Source organism: Siniperca chuatsi, linkage group LG3 (assembly GCF_020085105.1).
Source record: "Siniperca chuatsi isolate FFG_IHB_CAS linkage group LG3, ASM2008510v1, whole genome shotgun sequence".
Classification (NCBI taxonomy): Eukaryota; Metazoa; Chordata; class Actinopteri; order Centrarchiformes; family Sinipercidae; genus Siniperca; species Siniperca chuatsi.
This window is the reverse complement of record NC_058044.1, coordinates 6297223-6324712: the sequence shown is the minus strand read 5'-3', so window position 1 is coordinate 6324712 and position 27490 is coordinate 6297223. Positions and strand designations below refer to the sequence as shown.

Here is a 27490-nt window from a genome sequence, read left to right as displayed (position 1 = left end):
TTTAATACATGGTATGGGTACCTGAAGGCTAAGAATAAAAATAGACTGTCCAGAATTACAAATATGGCCAGTAAAATTATTGGAAAAGAGCAGAAACAACTGAGATGTACAGTAGCCTATATATAAAATGCTGGTGAAACAAAAAGCCTGACAAATTGTGTCTGGTCCTGTTCACCCCCTTTTTGTAAATTTACTATGATGTGTTTTTACCAACCTGTGAAGCCAAAGGCAAATTTCCACATTTATCGACAATAAAGATTATTATTATGATTTAAAATGAATAAATATGAATAAACAGAACTACTTAATAATAAATGTGACTTTAAAGCAATAAACAGCCCAAATACATTAAAATTATCCTAAATACACATACATTTGTTTTTGATACAATATAAGCTTTAGAGTTTTTAGTTATAAATCAGTCCTTGTAAAACACCAACAACACACACGACTGTAACACACAAATTGTGTTTAGATTCACTTCCTTGTGAAAGTGGCAATACCATAAAGTAAGAATATTCAAAAATAAACTTTCACTTTTACTTTACTTACTTTGCTTTTAATGTACAAGTGTTATCTGCAAATATCAAAGTACTTGTGATGCAAAACGGGCCATTTAAACACACGATATGATATAATAATATTCTTTAATTTTTATTACTGGTGCATTAATGTTGCTGAGATTTAGGATACTTTAACCACTTTATATATTGTTGGATTGCAACACTGCATCATAGTTTATAAGATGCTTTGTGTGTAAAATCTTATTCTGCAAAGTATAGTAGCTAATTACAGCTGTGAAATAAATCTATTGGAGTAAAATATACAACATATCCCTCTCTGACACGTACTGAGGTCAGGTTCTCTAATTTTTCTGGATATTTGTGAGTTTTAGCCATAAACTGCATATAAAGAGGTTTAAGCAACCAGGAAAGATTCTGGTAGATGCTTTTATAGGCAGATTTCATTACTTTTTAAAAAAGTCAATATCACTTTTTTTAATAAATACAAATAAAAATATAAAATATAATAACCATCCATTATCTATACCCACTTATCCTTTGTAGGGGCTGGAGCAGCTGTCATAGGTCGTATTCACAGGAGACATTTTGACATGTTGTAGGAAAAGCACAGGTATAACAAAATTAATGATGGCTAAATTTAAATTTAAGCTTCAGTTTCAAGGTCCTGCTATTGTGCATGCTGGCTCACTGTCACACTATCATGGCTTACTGGGAAACTTAATTATAGAATTAAATAGCAAAATAGAATTAAATAGTAACACCAGTGCTTTACCTACTATGACTAGTCAAAATGTGTGCTGTGAAAAAAGTCTGTTGGGCAAAAGTCTAATAAAGTACAAGTCTGGACAAGTCAATTGAGTAAATATAATATAAATTAACACTTAAATGGATACAAATTAAATATAATAAAAATATATATAATATAAATTAAAAAAAGAAATACACTTTAGAGACAGTTAACTTAATAAACACAATGAAAACAAGTAAAAATTAAAACATTTTATAATAACCTGGGGTGGGGAGATAACTCATGCTCTCAGTGTTTTTAAAATCCTGGCTACGGCCCAGGACAGAGGTGAGTTTAGAATAAAAACGTGGTTTTGCTGGTTGCTGCCTACGCATGTCATATAGGAGATTTGTAATAATATCATTAGCATTAATAATATTGTAAACTCGGTAAGTTTTCATGTGTTAGTTAGTTAGCATGGCGCCGCCTGTCATCAAACAGGGATGATGAGAGCTCGGAGTAGCGCGCGGTTCTTTGCATCCTCGTGAGTGTCTTCGTCGTTGCTAGGACGACCAAAGGGGCTGACCCTGGCCACGTGACAGATATAGGCTGTCCGCGCCGCTACTGCTGCTGTTGTAGTGGTGTGTGTGTGTGTTTGCATGTGTGTCGGCTACCTCTCACACAGTTTGGCTGTGGTCGGCCCGAGCACACAGCAGAGCTTGACGTCTGGGGGAGAGGAAAACAGAGACAGGTAGCTTAGTTCGGGCATGAAAGATGGAGCTCTCGGCGGTGGGAGATCGCGTTTTCGCCGCGGAAGCCATACTGAAACGCCGAGTTCGTAAGGTGAGCTACAGCCGCCGCCGTCCCGCGTGTTTTGATTTCCCGCAGATGTTGGCCGCGGTCGGCACGGTACTGCTCCGGTCCATAGGCTCCGGGCTGTCTTCTTGCGCCTATGCAATGCTATGGAGGCCTTGTGGCTGGCGGGTGCCTTTACTTTGCTAGCAAGAGCTAGCTAGAAGCTAACTAGCGAGGCTATCAGTCATGACTCGTATATTCAGGCATTAGCAGGGCAATAAAAACAGCGACACAAAGAAGGGGCTAGTTACAGAGCAAGGCAGCCCAGCCGATGGGATGGGGGCTGTGCTTTGAAATGGAGGGGCCCGATTTCTCTGTCAGCTAATGGTAGCTAAAGCTATACGGTCACTGTCTACATTTTACAGCCTTTGGAAGAGGTGTATGTAGCACCCACATTAAAGGCTGTTGGGGACTACTGCTTTCTTCCGCAGCTTGTGAAAGATGATTTCCAAAACATTAGCCCTTGCTTTCATCTACTGTTGACGAGAAAGGAGTTTTATCAGCCACAGTTGATGAAGGACTTCTGATAGTTTCTCAGTGTTTTATCAATCTAGTAATGCTTGTATACTGGAAAAGACCCTATAAATATAATCATGGTAGGGTACCAGTCTTAAGTGGCTGGTATACACAGTTAACCAATAACTGAATAATCTGAATTGCCTGCTAGAGCTTCATAGTTGCACCCCTTCTTGTGAGATGTAAGTAATCCAAGCACTTCAAAATCAGGAATACCATATTTAGGTTTAAGCTTAGCTCCTCACACAGATGTTGTTGAGTGACTCAATCTTTTTGAAAATGATGCCATATGATATTATATTGTTGCTATTATATAATGTTACTTCTATGCAAAAAAAACTTGTAAAAATGTATGATGCCCAATGTTAAATATATTTGATATTATTGAGAATTTATGGGATTATAACTTTGAGAACCAGGATGAGCTCGCATCAAGATAACAGTGAAGCATCTCCAATCAAATAAGCAGAAATCCCCTACAACCACAAGTACCATTTCTTCATTGAAACATAATCAAGTTCAAATATAACATTTCCAGACTAATAGAGACCCTGACAAAGAGTCTGCAGGACTGAAACATAGTTAAATTAATAAAATGGTGCCATGTTGCATGAGAAGCATGCAGGATTTTGTTCTGTGTTTTGTGTAAAGGATACAACAAAATCCCAGTAACTCCCAAATGTAGATTAACATAAGACTAAAGACTGAACGGTGAGAAGGCTGCTGCTGCACATGAGTTCCAGATTTAAGGGATTTTTTGAAAATCTCTTGTTTCTGTTGTCATATGCGAGCTGTTTTTGTTAATCCACCATCTGTCTTTTTCTTGCAGGGACAACTTGAATACCTGGTAAAATGGAAAGGATGGGCAATGAAGTAAGTGCTTCTCTTAACTTTGACTTAAATGGAAATTGACATCCCTTAGTCTCTTTAAAGTGAGGCATTTGTGTTATGCTGTTTTTAATGTCCTCATTAAACTGAAAATGTGGATTAAATACACTTTGGCGCAAAATTCTTTTGTGGTCCTTTGCTGTTTGTTTTCTTCATGTTGCTCCATCCTTGTTTAGGCACAGCACTTGGGAGCCAGAGGAGAATATTCTGGATGACAGGCTGATAATGGGCTTCGAGCAAAAGTGAGTAAAGCCAGTACAATGAGAGTACATATACAATGTGCAAAATACAAGTCTTATTTTGCACAGTGTAATGTGTGCTTCGTCTGTTATTGTCTGCTGGGCTTAGGATTTTGACTCCTTACTTCAAAAGTTAAAAACTTGTCTATTTTATTCTTCTTAGTTCTTGGTCTTAATTTTACACATTGTTATATGTCCTTACTTCACCTAAACTCCCATGTATCATACTATAAGTGCTTGTGCTTGCTTCTGCTTTTACCTCGTCTGTTAGTGTCTTTACATTCCTCCTCTTCTCTTCCTGATTGTAAATTGTCCGTCTGAACTGAAATCCTTTTATGTCTGCTGCCAAGCCATTTGAAAGCCTTGTGCTGCTCACAAAGAGTAGATGTTTACAGTAAACTAAAATGGACGCCATAAAACGGACAACTCAAAAGACACATCAAATGGAAACTGAAATGGACACGTGAAGACAGAGCATCTGGCTGTGTTCAATCATGGCTTCAAATGTTCTCTGTGCCCGACTGCTCTACTTTCACACACCCACAGCTTTCACTGTCTTCTCTTTATATTCATTATATTTGCTCTCCTTGTGGTGTTCTTTTTTTAGACGGCCATTATTTTTGATATCTGTATTGTTGTTACTGTCATTTACTTTTTATAGGGAGCGGGAAAGAGAATTACATGGGCCGAAGAAACGGGGGCCAAAACCCAAAAACTTTGTCATGAAGGTACAGTTTTTGATGCTTGTTTTAATGTTTATGTATAAAGATGAGCCTCTTGATCTCAAATGGTATTTTATGGACACTGCAGCACATAAGCTGTGATTGAAAAGTCGAAAGCAAAGCCGATAAACAAGCCTTCCACTGATACGCAATGAGCATATATTTTAAATTTATCTTAAAGTTTATACCAAAAACCTTTTTTTAATTAGGAAATAATAGAACACTGGTAAATGTAGCCATAATTTATTGATCAGTGTCATCAAGATCTTCTCAGGTACCATTGCTCAGGTAGCAGCTCGTTTTTGGAAAGTGGAAAGTTCTGTATGTGATTTCTACTGTTAAAGTAAGAATGAGGTCAACCCACTTGAAACAGGTTTTCTTTCTTGTTTGTTTGAAGTCTATTTTAATTATTGTATTTACAACATGCACCACTGTCAACACTGTTGGGAACACACAATGGTGTATAACATGTACAACATCTATACTGTGCTACTTCTGTTTTCACACTGCCATTTTCATTTTTGCAAAGCAACTTGGAGCAGGCACAGTGCAGTCAAATAGGTTTTAAAGCTATCGGTCTTTGGGCAAAGTTGTTCCTGAAGTTTAAAAAAAGTTTCACTGTCTACCATGACGTGCTGTAGTTTGCACACCAGAGATCTCTAAGTATTACATACGTTGTTCATATTTTAACCACAAATATTTAATCATTAGCTGTTTTGCAGAACTTTCTGGTTAGGTGTTAAGGGCAATTAAATATTACTTAATATTCCCACTAAGCATTGATTTGGTGATTTGCAAGTAAAAAAATCTAAATTAAACCTGGGATGAATTTAGTTGGAAACAGAACATGAAGCAGGCCCTAACTACATAATAAAATATAGTTATTATATTTAAAACAACTGTTACATGTTACCTGGATGTCAAAAAACTTTTCAACCAAATTTAAAACCTAGATATCTTTTGACCTACAAAACACCAAAACAGTACTTTTTAGGCTGATATGGGAAACAAAGTGGATATTGTGTAACCTTCATTTTAAAATTTTCAGTACGAATTGTGGTGAAGGAGGCAGATTTTCTACAAAAATATAGCTCACAACCCTAGAAAATATGTTCTTAATTCTTGATCATCTCCCTCAGGCTCGTGCTCAGAAAGGAGGGACCAGCAGCCGAGCCTCAAACGGTCGCCAGACTATATCACACTCCTCTTCGTCCACTTCCAGCCGAGCAGCTCCTTCCTCCTCCTCCTCACCTCATCATTTGGCATCTTCGTCCTCCTCTTCCTCAACTGTGGCACCCTCTCCTAAACTCAATTCCCTTGCAGCCACCCACAAGCTGAAGAAAGACATTCACCGTTGCCACCGGATGTCCAGGCGCCCTCTGCCCCGCTCAGACCCCATGGCGGCCCCCTTCTCCAACCCCGGTGGCTTCCCCTCCCGCCCGCACGTTTCTCCCTTCTCCGAGACCGTCCGCATACTCAACCGTAGAGTCAAACCCCGGGAGGTCAAGAGGGGTCGGATCATCCTCAACCTGAAGGTCATTGACAAGCCAGGTAGGGGTGGCACAGCTGCGGGCAGCAGGAATATTACAGCAGGACGCCAAAACATCCCTTCTCGCAATCGCATCATTGGGAAGAAGGGAGAGGCACCCTATAGACCTTTCCAGCCTCCTCTGAAGATGCTGGGGTTCCCGATGTATGGGAAGCCATTTGGGCTGCAATGTGGAGGCCCTGTGCCCTTTCACTCTCACCCAGGGTCATGCTCCAGCACAGGGGCCAGGGACTCCCACTCCACTGCCTCCCAGTACCAGTCACCTCCTTCTCCTTCCAGCTCCAGCGGCTCTGAAGGAAAATCTCCCACCAACGCCTCAGCTGCTCAGTCCCAGCCCTCCACCGGAGCCTCATCTTCCAGCGAGGGTCCCAAGTCCATTAAACCTCACACAGAGACCCAGAAGGGCCATAGTGCCAAGCCGCCTGCTCCTGCCCCGTCCTCAGATGCAGACCCTGAGGCGTCTGCATCTCCCTTCCTCCCCTCCTCACCCTGTTCTTCTTTGGAAGACGAGGAGGAGGAGGAGGAACGTTTGGTGCCCCCAGAAGGAGGCAGGAAAAATCCTCGCCAACTCAGGGCTAAACGCCAGCTGGCCGTCGACCCTTCTTCTGTCACCCCTGGGGACCAGAGCTCTGCCCCCACCGATCCCCAAAGGGTGCCCGCCGAGGGAGATCCTGACTGGCACCCTGAAATGGCGCCAAGCTGCAAGGATGTGGTGGTCACTGACGTCACCACTAACCTCGTCACTGTCACCATAAAAGAGTTCCCCTCCCCTGCCTCCTGCCCTGCCTCGCCTTCCGCTAGCCCCGAAGACGCCTCCTCCCCTCCCCCCAGCACCACCTCTGACGACCCCTCTCCACCCAAGCCATAGGAGATCAGATGTTATGAAGTCGATTTGCCATTGATGATAGAAAAGAATATCATGCCAGTGTTGCCACTTCAGCCCCTTCCTACTTTTTCCTTAAAGGTGTGTCCATATTTGGGAAACCATTAATGAAATGTAATGTAACACCGCCCAGCCATTGAATAGTAAAAAAGAGCATATTTTTTTTAAAAGAAGTGTATACATTTGAAAAGGGACAGCTAATATGCCCTTCTTATCAATTAAATTGCCATATTTTGTCAACTTGCACAGCACTGACTCTTTTGAAGCAGACTTGGATGGAAATGGTATTTGTTTTCTTTCACTTGCTTCAGACATGCTGAGTTCAGCTTGTTTGGTGTAATAAAAAAAAAAAGTGAAACAATCACCCATCTGGTGTGTGGGGTGAGCTTTTATCAAGCACACTTGGTGTATGTAAAAGAAACAAATACTATTTTGATTTAGGCCCTGCTGCGAAGGCTATTATTGACAGCCTTCAGGTGTTATGCCAATTTCCTGCCCCCCTGTCTCATTGGAAGTCCAGCTTGTTAATGATAAATGAGGTGATGTGTTTTTGCACTTAACACAGTTGGACTCTCATATATTGCATCAATACAGCGAGGTAAATGCAATGCACTTGACTGCATCAAAAAACAACCTATTTTATGTAGTTCATCAATTTTTCAAGGCCTTTTCCTCTTGCTCTCTTGAACGCACATGCATATACATACAGTATGAGTAAGTATTTATATGCACGCACAACCTTAAAAGCTGCAAAAGAATATACAAAAACAATAGTTTTTAAGTTATTGCTGTCCTTGCCGTCTTTCCCTGCCTGCCTTGTTTTCTCACAAACCCACCACCTTCTTCAACTCTGTGACGTCCACCAAGACTCTAAACTGGCATGCCGATAGTTGTAAAAAAAAAATTCTTTATGCCAGATTTTCGCAATATAACTTCTCAACTTGTCATGGTCTAGAAGGTCCATGAGCTGAACACAGTTCAGGCTGAAGCCACTAACCAAATGCAGCTAAAAATAGCAGTTTGTTGAACCTTTGAGCTACTTGGCAGGTGTTTGAAATGTAACATGTATCCAGGCAGTTTTGGCTTGTAAAAATCAATAGCGACTGGTAGGTTTGTCTGCTTACCTTCCACTTCGGCAGGTAGAGCAAACTGCTTTGGTCCTTTGGATGTTGCTGGTCAGTCTTTTAGCTAACAGTGCTTTTTTAGTATGTTCTCAAGTTTCATTAGAAGTGGTTCATGTAGCATGGTTCAGTCTCCTCCTGCTACCCATTTCGGGCCAAAGGAACCGAACCAGGCCAAGACAATGCCAGGAATTTGAGGACAACGGTTGTTGTCCTTTTTTCTGTCAACTTATTCACTAACGTTCTGTCAGACATGGTAATGGGTTACTGTGCCAGTTGTTTGTGGATATATCATAATATAAACAGAAATGCAATCTTTACACCTTTTTTTTTTTTTTTTTTTTTATGGAATCTTTTTAGAACTTTCCATTAAAGGTGTCGTTTTCTGAACTATGTGGACACAGCTTTAGCTTTTCTCTGTACCTTACGTCACGTGTAGTGAAGAATATTTTCTCTAGTTACATTGAAGTCATTTCAGAAGCAAAAGAATGACAGGTTTCAGTATCTCTGCTGATGGTTTTGTAGCGCAGTTGGTGGATGACAGCAGTTATGGTTCCACCTCTGCTATTGGTTTGGTCAATATTGTCGACCTAACTGTGTCCAGTGGAAAAAATACTCTCTAGATATGTTAGTCTGTTATCAAAACTGGCTGAAATGCATTGCAGACCCAAGTGAAACTGCTGTCGCTTGCCATTGCCTCCCATTTGAAATAACATGCAGGTTTGTCTTTCAGAGCTCAGCAACTATCTGTAGCAATGTTGCTTGCAGCGAGGAAACTGTGTCTTATTTCTTTGTTGCTTGTTGCAGGTTTGCCACTAGCCAATCATGGCCCATCCTGAAACAAAAGGGGGTGTTGATTTTGTAATTCAAGTGAAAATCAGTTACACTAGCACATTGCATTGTGTTTGAGCCACAAATGTCTGCATGAAGGGTTAAGAGTAGCAAGAACAACTATGTTTTGGGCTCCTGTTTTGGCATTTAGGCATTTTGTCTCTGTGAGCAAGGCACTATGTGTTGGCTCTAGACCCTGACCCTGTAATTTCTGCACTTGTGGTTACACAGTGCTCTTAATCACATGCAGATGAACCATGAGGAATAAGACCCAACCAGGCTCATACATGGAAAACATTCTGTCTTGCTGCTGGTTTCTCTAGTGGGAAATCAAGACAAAGTATCTTTTGTTGTGACTGATAAATGTATCTACTCTATACTTCTCCAGCCACTTTACCAGGTTACAATCGATCAAACGCTTAATTTTTACTGTCCCAGTTGACCAAGTCTTTTGTTTCGATGCCTTGCTGCTTTTACCTTTTACCGAGGCAAAAACCTACGACTAAGGACCTGTTTTCTGACCAGAGAGCAAAAGATGTTGGCACAGTTTTCTCCAAATACACCAGGTGGGCTGTCATTCAGTGGCATCATGTTACAGGCAATGTGCGTCAGGTAGTCTGGTGGTTAAATCGCAGAAGGTGCGATCCAACGCACACGTATTGACTGCGAACCTCTGCCGAGCTCATTCACTGCAGGTTGTTTCCAGCTAAATGCCTGAAAGCTTGAAAGTGTTCAAAGATTTTGACCTTCAAGTGCACCTGAAGTACTTCAAAAGAAACCTGGCCCTTTAGACAGATTCAAAACCCTGTTCTGGTGCTGCCTGCTCTTTCAAGACCTTCCCAGAATTTGGTTCTTACTCTGGTGTACCTGTATGTTACAATATTTAAAAATCTTAAGCATGTGTTGCCTTCTAGCTGCTCCATTCAACCCAGCTGCACTCCAGGCGACGTTTACCTCGTCTTACTCAGCTCTTACATGCTAAAAAAGTTAATACTTCTTACCTGCCATGACTTCGGTGGTAAAGATAAAGATTACAGTATCGCAAACAGTAATAACCTTGATAAGCTTCTGATGTCTCATTTTTCAAAGTTGCCAACGCAGCGTTCATGTCTTTGTTAACACAGACGAGAAAGATGTCGCCTCCTCTCCTGTCATGTACTGGATGGTTCTAGTTGTTGTCAATACTGTTTCAATACTCTCATCGGTTACACATGGAAGGATTTATTCCAAAATGACACATCCATTATATGAAGAAAAAAAGTGAGTTACTCTAATGAAATGGTCTCTAGCTCAAACTCAAATTGAGGTACTTTTTAAAAAGGACAGTACTTAACTTAAATCCTTATTTGAGTGAAAACAGACTGAGTCCTCTATATTTTCCAGAAACAGATGAAGGATTATTTTCTTCTCCAAATGGATATATCGTGATTTGAAATAGATTTTTTCATCTACTATATCTTTTAATATCTTTAGGTGGTGGATAGAAGTGACTCTTGCAGTTGGTAGATTTGTAAGGTATTAGGCTGCTAGGCGATGTTTCCAACAGTTGATAGCAATGTTTTCTTTTTCTTTCTCATATGGGGTAGCACAACTCAACTTAGTGGCCTATCTTTCAACCAAATAGGGCTCTTGATTTTATTATTTGACTTTTTTAAGCTTTTTTTTCCCCTTTTTAATTGTAATTTTAAGTGCTAGATTTATTTGGCACTATTTTGGGGGCGAAAAGGAAGGATCCTTGTTTAAATGTATCGATAAAGATGCTTAATTAATTCAAAATTGTGCTTTTTTCCCTTTGTACTGTACTTAAATACTTTTTTTGAAATATGCATAATGTTAATGTGATGCTGTTTATTTGAATGCCATTTTTTAATAGTCCAATATGGGTTTGATCAGAAGGCAAACTCTGACTGATTTTAATGTGTCAAGACTGCAGTTTTGTCTGGTTTAATGCTAATATTAATTATGTACATTGTATTGATGGTAATGAGGAGGTGGAGGACAATGATGACATTGTAATGTATCTGAAGCATGTTTTGCAAACCCTTATTGTACAGATAATGTATTCAGTGTCATGTTACCTGTTACTATTGTTGCTTTCTGTGTGTGTTTCTTGTACAAGGCTTTTAATTAAAAGCTATTTAAAAAGCAGTTTGCGTTATTGTACTTTTTCAGCTGTTGTCTCGTATTTTGGTACCTCTGTTGTAGACTTTGTTTGGATGTAGGGTTGAGGGGTGGGCTGCAGTTTAAAGAAACTGACCTGTGCGAAAGATGGTTGTTATAACCTGAGCAGCAAAAGTGTAGGATACTGAATTAACAGCTGCAGGAATGAAAGTCACTATGTAATTTCCTTGCAATAGATACAGTAAGTGAAAATTAAAATATATATTAAACAATTTTTAATTAAAAAGTGTTACAGAGCTTTACAAGATTAAACCATTTAGTCGCTGTCTTTCATTTGGATCAGAAACAAGTTCACACAGACGGAGAACTTTACACAGTTCATCACTACTGCAGCGAGAAGAGAGAATTATCCTGATTTAGTATGTCATCTGTAAATAACACCGTCTCCTAAAGACCAGTAATGGGCAGAAAAATGGGCTGAGTGAATTTTTGGTCCCCAAGGTGCTTTGCATCTAAAATAACATAAGACTTAAATATCTTCAATCCACTTTGAAGCTGCAATAATTGATTTTTTTGGCTACTTGGGGGCAGAACAACAAACTGGAAACACACTTTTTTATCACCTTACAAAGTTGTTACAGCAAATGTATTAGCAAACAGTTGCCTGTTGCCAGAGCAGCATTAGTGTTAATGTGGAGTCGTGTTTCAAGGCACCTGCCACATGTAAGTCCAATGTGCATTCTCCCTTTAGCTCCATTGTTGGTCTCCACCAACTCCTGAGGAAAATATCTGGCTCTGTAGCTGCAAAATGCTCCACAATGTTCACCAGCTAGTCACTAACTGTCTGTGTGCTGTTTGATGCTGAGAAGGTTGTGTACAGTAGGTTTATTAGAGCTTTTAAGTAAGCAATTATTATTTATGAATTATTTAGCAATCTCATCTTATCTGTCCAATAGGAAATGCTGCCTTTAGCTGCGGGGAACTGTAGAGTCAGGTGACAATTCTGTGTTCATTATTACCAGCAACACTTTTCACATTACACATTGTCAATTGATCTATTGTTAATATAGAAATATTTATTAGTGAAGCTTTAAAGCCTGAATATGTGAGCAATGCACATGCTGAGTAGACAGGATTTTCATAACACGTCTTGAAATGTCATACGTTTTTTTAAAGTTAAGTCACTCCCTAAATGTAGGCCTACAAGTTACATATATAAAAATAAGGTGGAGCCAAAAATTTTGCATGGAGGAAAAACTAAAACTAAACAAACAAACAAAAAAAATGGCTCATTGTACTTCTATTTCTCCTGCTGTAGTTCCCAAATGTCCCACAGAGAGGCGCTGTTGGGCTGTTTTAGTGCGTTCATGGTAACGGAGCAGAGCAGCATCTGTCTGTGTTTTCAGAGGGATTGTGAAGGCTGGGGTGATATTAAGGTCATCACACCTGGGTATTCATCTCTGAGTGTTTTGATGCTGTGATGAATACATACATCTAGTTCAAACAGCTTTCTTGTTTTCCACAAGCGGCGTTTTGCTTCGTTTCTCTTCTGTTCAGACTGTTGTAATGGATGTGAACAGAAGAGAGACAGACTTAGAAAGACTGACACGGAGAGGTGATATATCGGCCGTTTGTCACTTCTTTCTTTGCTCCTTCTTTGTCTCTCTCTTGTCTGTTCCCTCCCTGGCAGGATACCTTATGAGCTTATGAGCCAGATGGAATTAAAATAGTCATCGTAGTTTGAAATGAGTCCACAATCCACAATTAATGGTCTATGCAGAAGAGCTTGACTGGACTGGTGTATGGGCCTCTGACTGTGGTGGATATTTAAGCTTCATTTCAAGCTTCATTCCTGAATATTTTCATGTGTTTTATTTGTTATTTGTTCCTTAAGAGTTTGACTTGAGGACTAAAAATCACAACTTTTGTAGCTTTCTAAAACTGCCATAATTCAGAGGTGTATTCTGCTGTTACATTCACATCTTAACATTTTAAAAGAATAGTTTGACATTTTGGGAAATACGCTTACTCGCTTTCTTGCCGAGAGTTAGATGAGAAGATCGATACCACTCTCATGTCTGTACGGTAAATATGACACTACCACCAGCAGCTTTGCTTTGCATAAAGACAGGAAACAGTTAGTCTGGCTTTATGAGAAAATCTGCCCACAAGCACCTCTAACACTCACTAATTAACACATTATATCTTGTTTATTGAATCCATACAAAAACCAAAGTGTGAAAACAAAGTAATCTGTCTGTTCAAATGCGCCAAATGTGGTCCACAACAGATTAAACCTCATTTTCTCGCTGTCGAACAATCTCCTTGCAGACCTTGCAGGAGAAATAAAGTAAGAGCTATGGAAGAAGAAGAAAGATGAAAAGGACTTTTTTTTCGCAGCAGTTTTGCAAATACCAAATCTTGTTTCACAGGGTTAGGTTATGTCAGGAGAAAAACTCAGCTTTCTAAAACATCAGTCCTTTAGAATCAAAGAGTGACAGCTTCCCTGTAGACTGGCATTGAAATGTAGCAATCTTGTATGGGAAATGAAGGAGAGAAGAGGCAGAGGCACTGATTTCTGCACCATGTAGTTGCCTCAATAGACTAAAATGCAATGCAGTCAAAAGACAAAGTTTGCTTTACATTTACTTTTTAGCCATGCTGGAGGTGTAGCTCTAAGGATGGCAATGTCAGTCGGCTGGTCCAGGACTAACGAAATATCTCAACAACCATTATGGATTGTCATGAAGTTTAATGCAGACATGCATGTCGCCCTTCCTGAAGGCGACATGAATTGTATTTACTTTGATGATCCTCAGACTTATCTAGCACAACCATCGGGGCAAAATTATAATTTATCCAATACTTTGGGTCATGATCAAACACCTGAAACCTAATGACATTCCCATCAGCCTCAGCTCAGGTAGCCTAGTTTGTGTTTAGTGCTAATTTGCAAATATTAGCATGCTAAGACACAAATGGTGAACATGGTAAACATTATCCCTAACATTAGCATGTTAGCATTGTAATTGTGAGCACATTAGCATGCTGACATTAGCAGTTAGCTCAAAGTGCCACTATGCCTACGTACAGCCTTACAGAGCCTCTAGCATGACTATCGACGTGTTCAGTTTGAAACACTATGCTCTGTTGTTGTCATGCAAAGTTGCTGAAATGTATTGTGGGAAATGTACAAAGTGAAGTATAGGTGGGTTGATGAAAAGTGTGTTCAACAAAGTGAATTTTGGCATTTCATCACAAAAGAATCTCTTGGCATTAATTAAATATCACAGATTCATATCTAAGGTTATGTGTGGATGACGTTTTCTTTTTAATGTTGTGCTAATTAGCAGATTCGATTCCCCGATTGGCAGTAATGTGCCTTTTCCCAGGCATGGTGAACCACCCTGCTAAGAGAAGATCTTTCCTGCACTGCATGTCTCTGTTTAATTTGGACTAATATCAACAGCAACCTTTCTAAAAGTGGTGTATCCACCCTGTGAAGAAAAGCTTTTGAGTGAGGATGTTTGTTTGTTGAACAAGACCACCGAGGACCACTGTTTCAGGGTCGGATCATTTCAGTTATCATCTTCCTTCCTCTGTCTCTCACTGGAAATTGGCTGTATGACCTAGGCTATCTTTTTTGTTATTGTCACTTCTGTAAATACATGCAGGCTGCACATATTTTATGCCTGACAAGTTAAGACTATAGAGATGCCAGCCTTCTTTCGAATATAATGGAACTAGATGGCACGTGGCTTGTGGTGCTCAAAGCGCCAAAAAAATACATTTGAAAAACTCAACAGGAATGTCTCTTTAGGAACTGTTTTCTTTCTACCGATAGTTCCTACATGAAACTGCTCACTACAAGGTCTGTGGATCATCTTGAGTAACCAGGTCATGATTTCTGGAAAAAGACATTGCTGTTGAGTTTTTCAAATATATTTTTTGGCACTTTGAGTACAACAAGCCAAGTGCCACATAGTCCCATAATATTCAAAAAATGCAGGCATCTCTTTGGCCGACATCTCCAAAACTCTGCAACTCACACCAAAACAATCTACACGGATAAATAGCACTACAGGTAAGAGGAAAAATATGGATTTTTGATTTTGGGGTGAACTATCCCTTTAAGCTGGTTTGATTAATTTTCATTTTATGTCAATTTTTTTCCATCGATCTTTCTGTGATAGATTTTAAGATTCACCAACTTGAAAGTGTCTCTCCAAACCACAATCAGTGTCAAAATGCCTTTATTTTTTATTACAAAATAAGAATTAATATGCACATCACAACACATACACTGCCCCTTTCTATGCTTCACCCTCTTCACTCACCTTCTCTGTTCCCTCTTTTTCTCCCTTACACACACACACACACACACACACAGCACAGCACAGCACATATTGATCCATAGCCGCCTTGTTTGTTCACGCTGCTGCTGGAGGTTCACCTCTGCTCTGACTGACGCATGCCCACAGCCTCGCTCCTCCTCCCTCCACGGTCCCCATGGTAACGCACGGAGGAGAGCGGCTTAGCAACACCGAGACGGAGAGGGAGCATCTCTGGTCCAGACAGCGCGGTGCCATCAATATTACACACAGAGGACGGCAAGAGGAAAACAGCAGCGCCTCTGGCAAACATCTTCTGTGCGTAAGTGCAACATTTTTATAGCAAACAACAGTCCTGGCAGTTAATCTGAGATGTCAGAGTTAGTTTAGTTAGTCGACTAACTAGATCGTGATCATATTCGGGTGATGCAGTTTTCCCACACGCTGCTGTAGGCTACGGAGTGATGCTGTCCTCTGTAGCCTGTTACAGCCTCCGAAAAGACTTTTTTTTCTGTTTCCACTTGTACTGCATGTCAGCCTTTTTCTCTGAACCGTAATCTTTTGCATCGATCTCCACAGTCATAATGAAGTTCGCGGTGGTGCTTGTGGGAGCGGGCACACTGGCCTTTCTCGGCGCAGTCATCTGCATCATCGCCAGTGTTTATCCCCGGAAACGCGACGCGCCTCTCAGCGACAACGGCACCCTGACATCGGAGACGCTGCTCCAGCCCCTGGAGCCCGGATCGGTGGCCCATGCCGGGCCGCTGGGCGCCCTGCACGGCGCCGAGACCTACGGTGGAGGGAACGGGCTCGGCGGCATCGGCCTGGAGGTCCCTACTCTGAACGAGCTCAACCTCGGGGAGGAGACAGGCGGAGGGTCCGCGAAACAGTTCAGCTTCAGCCGGTTGATCTGCACACCTGTACCGGTCGGAGAATGCAAGACCAAAGATCTGAGGCAGCGGCGGGAGCAGCAACAGCAGCAAGCGGACGACCCGCTGTACGGAGCCGGGGATGAAGACTGGAATTATCTCCGGACCACCGCGGAGGAGCTCCGGCAGACGGTCCTGCAGCAGAACGATCAGATCCTCATGGACCATAGGACCATCCGGGAGCTGACGGGGAAGCTGACTGAGTGTGAGAGCGGCCTGGAGGACGAGAGGAACGTCCCGGAGCGGAGCATCGGGGTCTGGAGCGGCAACCGCCGCGTCATGGCCGGGGATGATGTGAGCTCTTCCGCCGCGGCGCAGCTGCAGACGGCGCGGGCCGTGGAGGAGCTCGCCAGGGCCATCATGGATCTGAAGGACCGCATTGAGAAACTCGAGGTAGGCTAACTGCAAAGATACTGAGCACTAGACAAACTTTGGCAAAACCTGTTGTTCTTGCTGTTTACCCTCCTGTTTGAGTTTTGTTTGACAGCAGGAGATTTGGACTGATATCCAAAGTATGAATTAGCCAGGTGAGTCACTGTTGTCCAGTGACTAAATTTGGCCTGTGTCTGGTCCATTAAACAGCAAGCTGTCCCAATGTTAGGTTGATATCCACTGTAAGACCTCTCTGGTTAAAGTGAAGAGAAACAATCCTCTCAGAATTTCCTATTTACTTTACCAAAATTAAAAGATTCAGATTAGAAAAGTGCCACAACCTGTTACCCCACTGGCTGCATGCAGAAATATTGGCAGTGAGATGGTTTAAAGGCCTGTGCAGTGGCATGTTCGTCATCTTAGGTGCCCTGATATTTCTCACAACACCCTCCCTCCCCCTCTTTATCCTTCCCTCCCTCTTTTATCTTCACCTCTCCTCTTATATGACAAACGACTCATGACACAGGCGCTCCTCATGTCTTGCGCAGGCTCCACATGGACCCATGGGAAATCTTTCCACCCGCCCCCCATCATGTCAGCCACCTCTACCTCCGCATCCGACAGCAGGATAGAGACATAAATAAAAGATGAAGCTGGCTGGACAGGAAAGAGGGTGGCGGTTGGGGGAGTCAGGTTCTCAGCTTGTGTGTATGCTGAGATTGAGACATAGGCAGGCTTATAACCACACACACACACACACACACACACACTTCTGCATCCCTGCCAGCCCTCTAAGCACAGTTACAAGATTGTCTCCTTCAGTGTGAATTTATATCCTGGTCGTCCAGATCCAGTCCTGCCTCAGCAACTCTCTTGATATTATATATCGCCCTCTCATCTACACTAACAGCAGCATGTCTCTCTTTACTGCTGCTTCACCAACACCTTCTTATTTCAACTTCTGCTATGAATACTAATACGGTTACTGTTGGGCTACTACTATCATCAATACAACACCTCTCGCTGTGTTGCTGCTTTTCAGTTTTTCAAACCACAATGACTAACTTGAATAGTAAAATAGGACAATGCTTCTAGTATTTAAGCTGCTACAAAGAAGACAGGAATGGGCTCAAAGTCCTCAAGGGTGATACCAGCGAGAAACGAAGATCCACAAAATTCACAAATAAGTAGGGCAAGCACTCATAAATTTTCCTCTTGCATTTTTCTGTTATAACAGTCTACGTGTAAACATATGTTTCAGGCTCTGTCTTCGTCAGCGTGTGTGGACCAGATGTCACCTATCAATGATTATATTGACCCCAACTCCACCCATCAATAGTTGATCAGGACAATAACAATCTTAATATACATTACTCAAAGGTCTTTAGTCCCAACATGAGGCAAAATAAGTAATCTTTAAAAATCATTGATCATGGACACCTGGTTAACACACACACTGAGGAACGCTGAGCGTCCACTTAAACACAAGATGTCCGTGTGTTTAAGTGGACTGTTGCTCTTCATTTCATCATGAGAAAGGAAAGATCTGCATGCTTAAGTCCAATGCAAGTGTTTAATTAAAAGGCCAAGCTTTCGATCTTTAGACCCTCATTAGGGAAAAATTAGAAGAGGGAATCTCAGAGCTTATAATGACATTAAAAAAGCCCACATCTGCTCACATGGGAAATGCAGTTCCCAATTGTAGTTCCCAAGATTCAAATACACAGGAATCTCCACAGATACAACATACACTAAATCAGTACACAAAGCAATCAGGAAATCAAAATAATAGAAATACATATCAGAAGTAATGAAAGGGACAGAGATGACCTTCTAGCAATGTCATGAATTAGGGGAACTTCCTGCTTAAGTGTGAATACTACCTTGAATACTACTAGAACTACAACTACAAAAAAACACCAGCAGCTACTACTACTAAAAAACAACTGTTGCTTTGAGCTAAATAACGTCAGCATGCTAACAATGACAATGTTAACATGCTGATGTTTAGCAGGTATAATCTTAATGTTAGTTTAGCATGCTAAAATTTGCTAAATAGCAGTAAACACAGCTGAGGACGATTGCAGTGTCATTCATTTTGCATGTGTTTGGTCATAAACCAAAGTATTTGACAAATTTTAATTTTTACCTGTTGATGGCGCTAGATGAAAAGTCTATGCATACTAATGCTACAACTACCACCACTACTGCCACTATTACAACAACTAAAACTGCTTTTCTGCCCTGGCTGCTGCTGCTATAGATGTCTTAGAAACAGATTAGTTCTTTTCTTCTCTCCACAGCGTTTATTTTATGATATTTCTGTCCATTTCTCTTTGTGAGTTTTTAACCATTTAAGTTCAAACCCCTACTTTACCTTTTTTTCCCCTCTCCTCTCTCTTGCAGGCTGAGATAGGCCCTGCTGCCTTGAACCTCACCGACATACCCGTGGGTCCAAGTAGCAGCAGCAGCAACAGTGGCAGCAGCAGCGCGGCTGGGAATACCGGCAAGGCTCCCGCGCCGCCCACTGGCAGTGCATCCTCCCCACCTGCAGTGGCTCCCCCAGGAGGTCGGCGTCCTGCCTCCCCCGCTTCCTCTGCCCCCAAGCCCCCATCTAAGGGCTCCCCCGGGCGCGGAAAGGGCACCTGGAGGGTGGAGGACCTGGAGGGGGAGCTGGAAAGGAAGATAAAGATGTTGGAGAAGGAGCGTCAGGCCATGAGGAAGGAGACACAGGGCCAACACGAGAAGATCAACCAGGGCATCGACACTGTCAGCCACCGCGTCACTGAGCTGGAACACAGTGAGTCTGGGGGAGAAAGAGGTGGAGGAGAAGGAGAGTAAAGACACGGCGTGGTGGCTAAATAAATTAAGGAAGGGATGTACGGATGAACTGATGCACAGGGGGAGGTAAACAACTGCATTACCAAGCAGAAGTACATGAGAGAAGGCTAAAATTAAACTTTAATGAGCACTCTGGGTGAACTGGGTCATCACAGCAGTAGAAAATAAGCTGTAGATTAAATTAAGATGATTAATGAGCGCTGAAGGTTGAGAAATGTCAAATAGGGCTAGGAGCTGAAAAGAAAAAAATAAATGACATGTAAAAGAAATTAAATCATTTGCTGCTTTTACTTGTAACCTGTAAATCTTCATGATCATAGGAATTTATATTAAGGATCCTTATTTTATGGTTGACAGTTATGTAGTTTGGGAATGTCACATTGGTTTTGAAGAGTTTCACTGGCTGTATTTTGTTGAAATGTCCCCTACCACGAACATTCAAGGTGACTGGAAGCTTGGTTTTTCTCTTTTAGTGATACAGAGAGTGGAAAGAGGCAGGAAAAAGGAGAGAGATGTTTGATAATAGGAGAAGTGGAAGTCTAGAGGTGAGATTGAGAGTTCATGAGGTGCAAAGAGGAAGGTTAAAAAGGAAAGAAAAAGCACTTCTCTATTCTCTTTTTAGCTCCGTCATTCTCCCAACCTCTGTGACTGCCTGTACATCTTCTCTGCCTCAAGAGCTGCAGTGTGGCCTTGAGTTAGAGAGGCTGATCATTAACTGTAAAGCTTGAGCTCTTGCCAGGAACTGTGTGTGTGTGTGCACAAACTGACAGGGACAAGTGAGAAGAGAAATACCAGTGTCTTTGTATAAATTGGCCATTAACGCATTGTCCTCTCTCTGTCTGACTGTTTCTTTATCTCTTTCATCTGTGTCTCCAAAGCGCTGACAGAGCCGTCGTTCCCTGATGGCTTCATCCTCTCCTTCCCCATGCGAACCAACTACATGTACGGCCTTGTGAGAAAAGAGATAACTGAGATGTATGCCTTCACTGCCTGTGTCTGGCTGAAGGCCAAAGAAGGGGGCATTGGGACCCCCTTCTCCTACTCAGTCCCGGGGCAGCCTAACGAGCTGGTTCTGCTACAGGGAGTCCACAACCCTGTGGAGCTGCTCATCAATGACAAGGTAGATGGGAGTGATTAGATTTTTCATGTTCATATTGTATATTATGTCATGTTATATTAATGACTTTTTCTGGTAAACAGAATTATTATTTTGTGCCCTGTAGGCTTCCTTATAATTAGTCAAGTGAAATAGCCTGCCAAGGAAATCAGTATTAGCTTACTGATAAGCTGTTCCACAGAACAGTGCAAGCTTGTTGGTTACTCGTTGTAATTCACTGATTAAAAATGAGCGATGAAAACATGTTCAGTCTTGTGGGAGATCAACCATGCCATGTTACTCAACAAACAGTAAAATTGAAAATGTCACAGCATCCAGCTTTTGTTTCAGTCAATATAATGTGGATTAGAGTTTATATTAGGTTTGGGGTTGGTTCTCTGGTTGCACAATAGCCTAAAGTGTCCTACGTGTGTCGACCCCACTCTTACCAGGCATCCATTTAATGAGTCATGCTACAGAAAAGGTAGAACTAAAGCAGATGGTGCCCTTGAACAGCACATTAAAATTTTAAAACCACAAAAAGAAAGAAACCAAAAAAAAATTTCACAAAGGCACTAAATGTTAAGGGCAGTGATTAATCACAACATAAATACAACAGTAAATGACAATATTACTTTGGATCTATGAAAATCTTTTTCATCCAAAATAAAAACCTTAAATTGTGCAGAGTGCAACAGAAGCCCATGTTCTCGATTTATTTTTTTCACATTTGTAGTGCTGTGGCCCACAGCAAATATACATGATTGAGGAGAGACAGCACAGAGGCAAGCTTTTTGCAGCTGTTGTTTTATATAGTGCATTAATGCTTACCTTTTATAGTCCTTATGCTTATAGTTCCCATGGCAGAGAGGAGTGGGGGTTTGCCACTGTGGTGGAAGGAAAGTTGGGACAGTCCACTGTCCAGAGAGTAGTTTTGCTGACATAAACCACCAGTGTGTCCACATTCTGTCATGATTACTGCCCACACTTATAATCAATATCCAGTCACAATGCAAGCTTGATGTGTCATAGCTCAGTGGACTTGGAATCACTCACTCACTTTGTAAAGAAAAGGTGTAACCACAGCCACTGTATTCTCTGACCTGTAGGTGGCGCAGCTGCCTCTGTCCCTACCGCAGGATGAGTGGCAGCACATCTGTGTTAGCTGGACCCTGAGGGACGGGGTGTGGAAGGCCTACCAGGGGGGAAAGATGAAGGGGCGGGGAGAGGGACTGGCTGCCTGGCATCCCATCAAACCAGGAGGAGTCCTCATACTGGGACAGGAGCAGGTGAGATGTATGGATTGATGGATGAATAAACTGATGAATGGAAGGATGTACACACTAACTATGGACAATGGACAGATGGATGGATGAACAGATTAAAGGATGGATGGACATATAGATGGATGGATGGAGGGACGATTGACAGATTGATGGTTGAACAAATTGATGGATGATGGATGGATGGATGGATGAATGAATGGATGGATGGATGAACAAACTAATGAATGGATGGACATTGGGCATATGCGTGGATGAATATTATAGGATGGATGGATGGATTGATGTTGGATGGATAGATGGATGCATGAATGGATGTATGAACAGAGTGATGTATGGAATATGGATGGATAGATTGGGGTTATAGATGGATGAACAAACTGATGGACTGATGGATGGATCAACAGATTAATGAATAGGTGGATGATGGATGAATAGATGGATGGATGGCTGAATGGATGGGTGAATAGACAGGTGGATGAACCAACTGATGGATTGATGGAGGGATTAGTGGATGAGCAGATTAATAGACAAATGGATGGGTGGATGGATGAGCAAACTTATGAATAGATGAATGATGGATTGATAGAGTTATACATACTGGGCCAGGAAAACATGAGACATATGGATGGATGAATGGATAGATAAAAGGATGAACAGATTGATGGATGGATGGATTGATGGGTAGAGAGAGACCTATTTTAAGGGAGCACCATTAGTTTTCACACATGAACAGATCCATCTCCTTCATCAGAGAGACACACGCATTACATAACCATTATGAAAAATGACATTATCCCCCATCCCTGGCTCCTCCTGCTCACACGACAATGTGTCCTTGAGTAAGACACTGAACCTAAAGTTGCTCCCGATGGGCAGGCCAGCGCCTTGCATGGGTGTGAGTGTGAATGGGTCAATGAGAGGCAAATTGTAAAGTGTTTTGTCCATAATTGTAGAAAAGTGCTATATAAGTGGAATCCATTTACCATTTCCCATTCTGCAGCCCATTGTCCTTGCGTAAAGGATGAAAAGCAGAGAGCTGGGAGTCCAATTCTGCAAGATTCTGCAATGATGCAACAAGACTTGATGACCTTAAAAGACTTTAATAGATATTTTTTCAGAGAGAGAGAGAGCAAGTACTTCATTAATCTCTGTTGAGGATAAAAGATGAATTGCTGTTGTGCGGATGTGTTGACCAGATTTTATGGGGAAAATCCCTGGACATCCCCCTCTCAAGGGTGCTCTGAAGGGGGATAAACATTTTTAATCTTGTTTAGGGGGAATCATCAAAACACAATATTTCTGTGTATGGATAAAGCTTTAACTGCTTATCATTCTTATTTAACCAGGAAAGGTGACCACAGTAGTATTTACTCTACACCAATTGTCTGAGGAGGGTTGTAGTTTTCGGGATCGTGTAGATAGTGTATTAATTTCAATATACTATTAGTATTAATCCACAAAAAGTGTAGTATTGGAGAATATTTTGAATATATAAAATCCATAATAACTGACAAGATGCACTGATCTTACTTGGTTGGTGGTCATTTAAAATTTTTGTCACACTCATGGAGGGAAACCTACAAGTCTGACATGCAACACACATACATAAAGCACATTGTGAGCCATATATATTCACTTATATACTTACAAATTGTTGAGATACCCTTGTTGTGGGAAGTATTGGGTAGAGTTTCCCACCCCAAATGTGATAAATGTACACATGGCCCACTTTCGACCGAAAAGTCCCAGGGACTAAAGAGCTCTGGGAAAAGATGTTTCTGCGCATTTCCATTGCATCTGAAGAACTGTGAAGATTAGTCGAATAGACATAGTGGTCACCTTGTTCTTTGTAATATTTATTTTGCTCTTTTTTGGAGAAGTTGGGAAGTAAATAACATAACTATGTTTAAACATCAATAAACACTTAAAGTTTCCTCATATTTGATACTAACAATGACCGGTGCTTGCTAACTGTGTGAATGAATCTTGTATACAAGATGTAGCAGCCTCTAGCCACTGTGACCAGTCAGTAATGTTCAATGCTGAAAACTTTGCCCCTGAAGCAGGGACATGTTGGGGGCAGGACCAGGAACTCAGTTTAAAACCTAGTTTCTCCGGTTGAAACTCAGCTAAAGTTTCCAAGTTCCTAAAACAGATCCTGGGATTCTGAAAAAGTTCTTGAGTTCCTGGAAAAGTTCTAATAGATGCCTGCTGAAAATAATTCCAGCAAAGTTTCTGGCTATTTGTGCTAGCATTCTGACATTCAACCCTTTGTTTTTTCCAACTCTTCTACCCAAGGATACATTGGGTGGGCGTTTTGATGCCTCCCAGGCCCTGGTCGGGGAGCTCTCCCAGTTCAACCTGTGGGATCGGGTGTTGAAGCCGGCAGAGGTGGCCGCCCTGGCCGACTGCAACTCCTCTGCACTGGGCAACATCGCCCCTTGGACCGACCACGACGTAGATGTCTACGGTGGTGCCACCAAGGAGTCCCTAGACCCGTGCCACACTGCCCAGAGATCCAACCCCTCCAGCCCCAAACAGTGAAGGGTGACTGGGAGAGGTCAGCCAAGGATGGTTGTGTTTGATAGGTCGATTTAGGAGGTGTGTAACGATGTATCACATTGGGGTTTACAGTATATTTGTTGGGGATGGGAAGCTTGCTGGTGGACTGAAATATGTGATGGAGCTATTAAGCCGTTAAGAGCGGTGTATCTGTTTTGTTTTTAGTGTTGGTGTCCACACTCATGTGTTCTGCAGTGAGATACAGTGAGTTTAGTCACAGAATTGCCTTAGTGAAGGCTGCATGGGTGGATCAACTTCTGGCATGAACGGGACTTTTATGGAAGCATTCCATAATAGATAAATTATTGACTCTGGTTAAGTGTATCACCCTCTGTTTTAGGTAATAATCTGTTTGGCCAGTCAGGCAGGGGGCTTGTATGGGTTTGAATACAGTTATGGAATGAACCTTTAATTATGCCATAGATAAGAGTTTCTTAATTTTACAACAAAGTGACACAAAGCTCTATCTTTCCTCATCTTGTGTCCAGTTGGTTGTGTTTAATGCTAAAACTGAACTCTGTGATGCTATCATGATTATACTGATTTCAACACTCAATGGGAAACAAAATGAGTTTTGTTCATTTTTAACTGTATATGATCCTGTTGAGTATTGTCTTTGTACTTTTAAGTTTTCTACATTGCATACTGTACCATGATTTGGTAAAACAGTGGTCTTATAAATGTATAATGTGTAATGTATCTCTGGTAATGTTGCTCTGTGCCAGTCTGCTCCCCCCTGCTGTAGCCTCTCACACCACTCACAGTCCTGCAAAGTTAAGTTGCAGCATTTTCGTTTGCAACATTTTCGTTTGCAACTTAGACAAAGCAGTGCTCTCAATTGATCTCTGAAATAAACACTTGATGTCTATCTAAGCACCATTCAGGCAGAAATTGTGACAAACCTGGGTGAGTTTGGTAAAATCGTGTTGTATCCTTGAATGTAAACCAGATGGAATGTATGTGTATTTGCATGAGTCAAATCACATTTCCTCTCACAAATGAAACAAACTCAAAATTTACAGTGTTGGTTTCCCCAAACTACCCCACACTCTGAAGCACACATATGTCTCTTTGGTAAATCAGATCCTCACAGAATACTCGACAGGGAGGGAGGTGTAGGAATTGGATTGAATCTATGGTGGCCATTTTGTACTTAACATCTGACTCTGTATAGAGGATCAGTACAAAAAGCTAGTTTTACTTTCATTCTGTTAGCAAACTAAAGAACAAACAAGCTAATTTGAGCAAAAATAAATAAATAGATCAAACATGGGATGCATTTACACTGCAGCGTTAATTTGCCTCCAATCCCGATGCCTTTTTTCTGTCAAGATATTCCCTGTTATAAAAAATGTATGCTGCCAATACTGCCACTAATAACTTAAATTTTCTTTAACTTCAAAAGACCCATTGCTATATTTATGTCATGTGGGACTGAAGATAATAAAAGGAAAAATTTCTTTGGTTAGTACTTGCTTGTTTACCAAAGGAGGACTGTAATTTTACCCTCTGAATGAAGAGTTGGTTATGTGGTGGTAAAAAATTAGTGAGCATGATCAAAATAGCATTAAATTAGGATTATTGACAGTTTCCTTGAGTGATAGACTTTTTCTGAAGCAGAATTAAGATGCAACGCTATTGTTATCCTGAGAAAAAATGACATATGATGTATGCCTTCTTGATTAGAGCACCTCAAAGTAGCCACATTTTAAACCTGAGGAGCATTCATGTAGAACAAGGCACCCACCAGGGGTGAGGGTTTGATTTCTACTTTGGCCAACTACACTAAACATGTGTCCAGTCAACACTGTGCAGTAAAGTGAACTGTAGTTAAAATAGTGCTTCTGTTCACTTTTTACCTCAAGACATCAGCGCCACATATGATTTGTAAAGTTGTAAAGTGCCTGCCTGGGCTCTCATGCCCGAAATAATAGTGAAATGTTTTTATGTTTTCTTCTTCATGGTGTCTTTCTTCTCCTTCTCTCTCTCCCCCTCCCCCCCTCTCTCTCTCTCTCTCTCGCTTTTGGTTGTTGAAGGCTGTGACAGTGTTGCGCTTATCCTTATTTGCATCTTCATGGATCTTCTATGATATTGTGAAATAGATGGATAAAAAAATACAAATAAAATGGTAATGACAATTTTCCTGGCCTCATAGCTCAGAAAATGTCATCAAAGAAATATCTGGAATTTGTGTGTGTCTGTGTGTGTGTGTGTGTGTGTTGGGTGTGAGCTCACTTTATTGTGACAGATCTCTTTACACCTGTCAGCTCATCTGGATCACACCTCAACTAAGCAACTGCAGGGATACTGTAAGACTTCATGACCCTAACACACACACACACACACACACACACAGGCAAATAGCCTAATCTCATTTAGTTGTTAGATTAGATTAGCTTCATCTTTGTTGTCAGATGAATTTGCCTTTGATGTGGAGATGCGAGTATTCACCACAGAAAGTCTGATTTTTGATGTAGCCATAATAGATTACTCATAGTTTTAACTACGACTGTGTTGATTCGTGACTGCCGATCTGCCCACACACGACACAACGTTTCTTGGCGTTCGGCTCAGCTGAGCTGTGATCTGATGTGTAACCTCCCACTGCTAACATTTCACAATATTATTTTTCTCACTTGATCATGATTTCCTGTCTGTTCCTTAGGGTACATAATCTCTATTTTATGACCAAAGAAATATGCTTGATGATGAAGTCCTAGTATTTTTATCACAAAAGCTACTTGTAGAAAACACACCACCATTACTGCTGCTATTGCTAATAAACAATACTAAAAGGGAAGTAACTCCATTTCTATACTTATCACTAATTACTCTAAAAGGAAAGTTACTTATTACATAATTTTAGGTTTTATAAAATGTATAAAAACTCTAATTTCTCCTTGTGTCACTTGCTTCACTCCTGGTTGAAAACCGATCTTTGCCATTGTGGGACGGTGTTCCCATCTGTTCAGTGTGAGCATGTTTTCAGATCAGGTGCTTTAACAGATTGCTTGTGGACAGGTGATTCTGACCTTGAGATAATTTACATTTTAAAGGATATTCTAAAAATATTGGGAGAATCTTCGCTCATCAAAGG

The 27490-nt window shown here is 41.3% G+C and overlaps 1 protein-coding gene across 1 annotated transcript; it reads left to right on the top strand.

The window, feature by feature from the left end:
* Positions 1 to 1795: 1795 nt before the first annotated feature.
* LOC122874033 lies at positions 1796 to 26580 on the top strand. Its single transcript, XM_044191516.1, has 11 exons — positions 1796 to 2094; positions 3452 to 3495; positions 3687 to 3752; positions 4411 to 4477; positions 5611 to 6883; positions 15491 to 15625; positions 15887 to 16629; positions 19015 to 19408; positions 20328 to 20569; positions 21655 to 21834; positions 24130 to 26580. The coding sequence occupies exons 1-11, from the start codon at positions 2026 to 2028 to the stop codon at positions 24373 to 24375; spliced, it is 3459 nt and encodes a 1152-aa protein (XP_044047451.1). The 5' UTR covers positions 1796 to 2025; the 3' UTR covers positions 24376 to 26580.
* Positions 26581 to 27490: the final 910 nt, after the last annotated feature.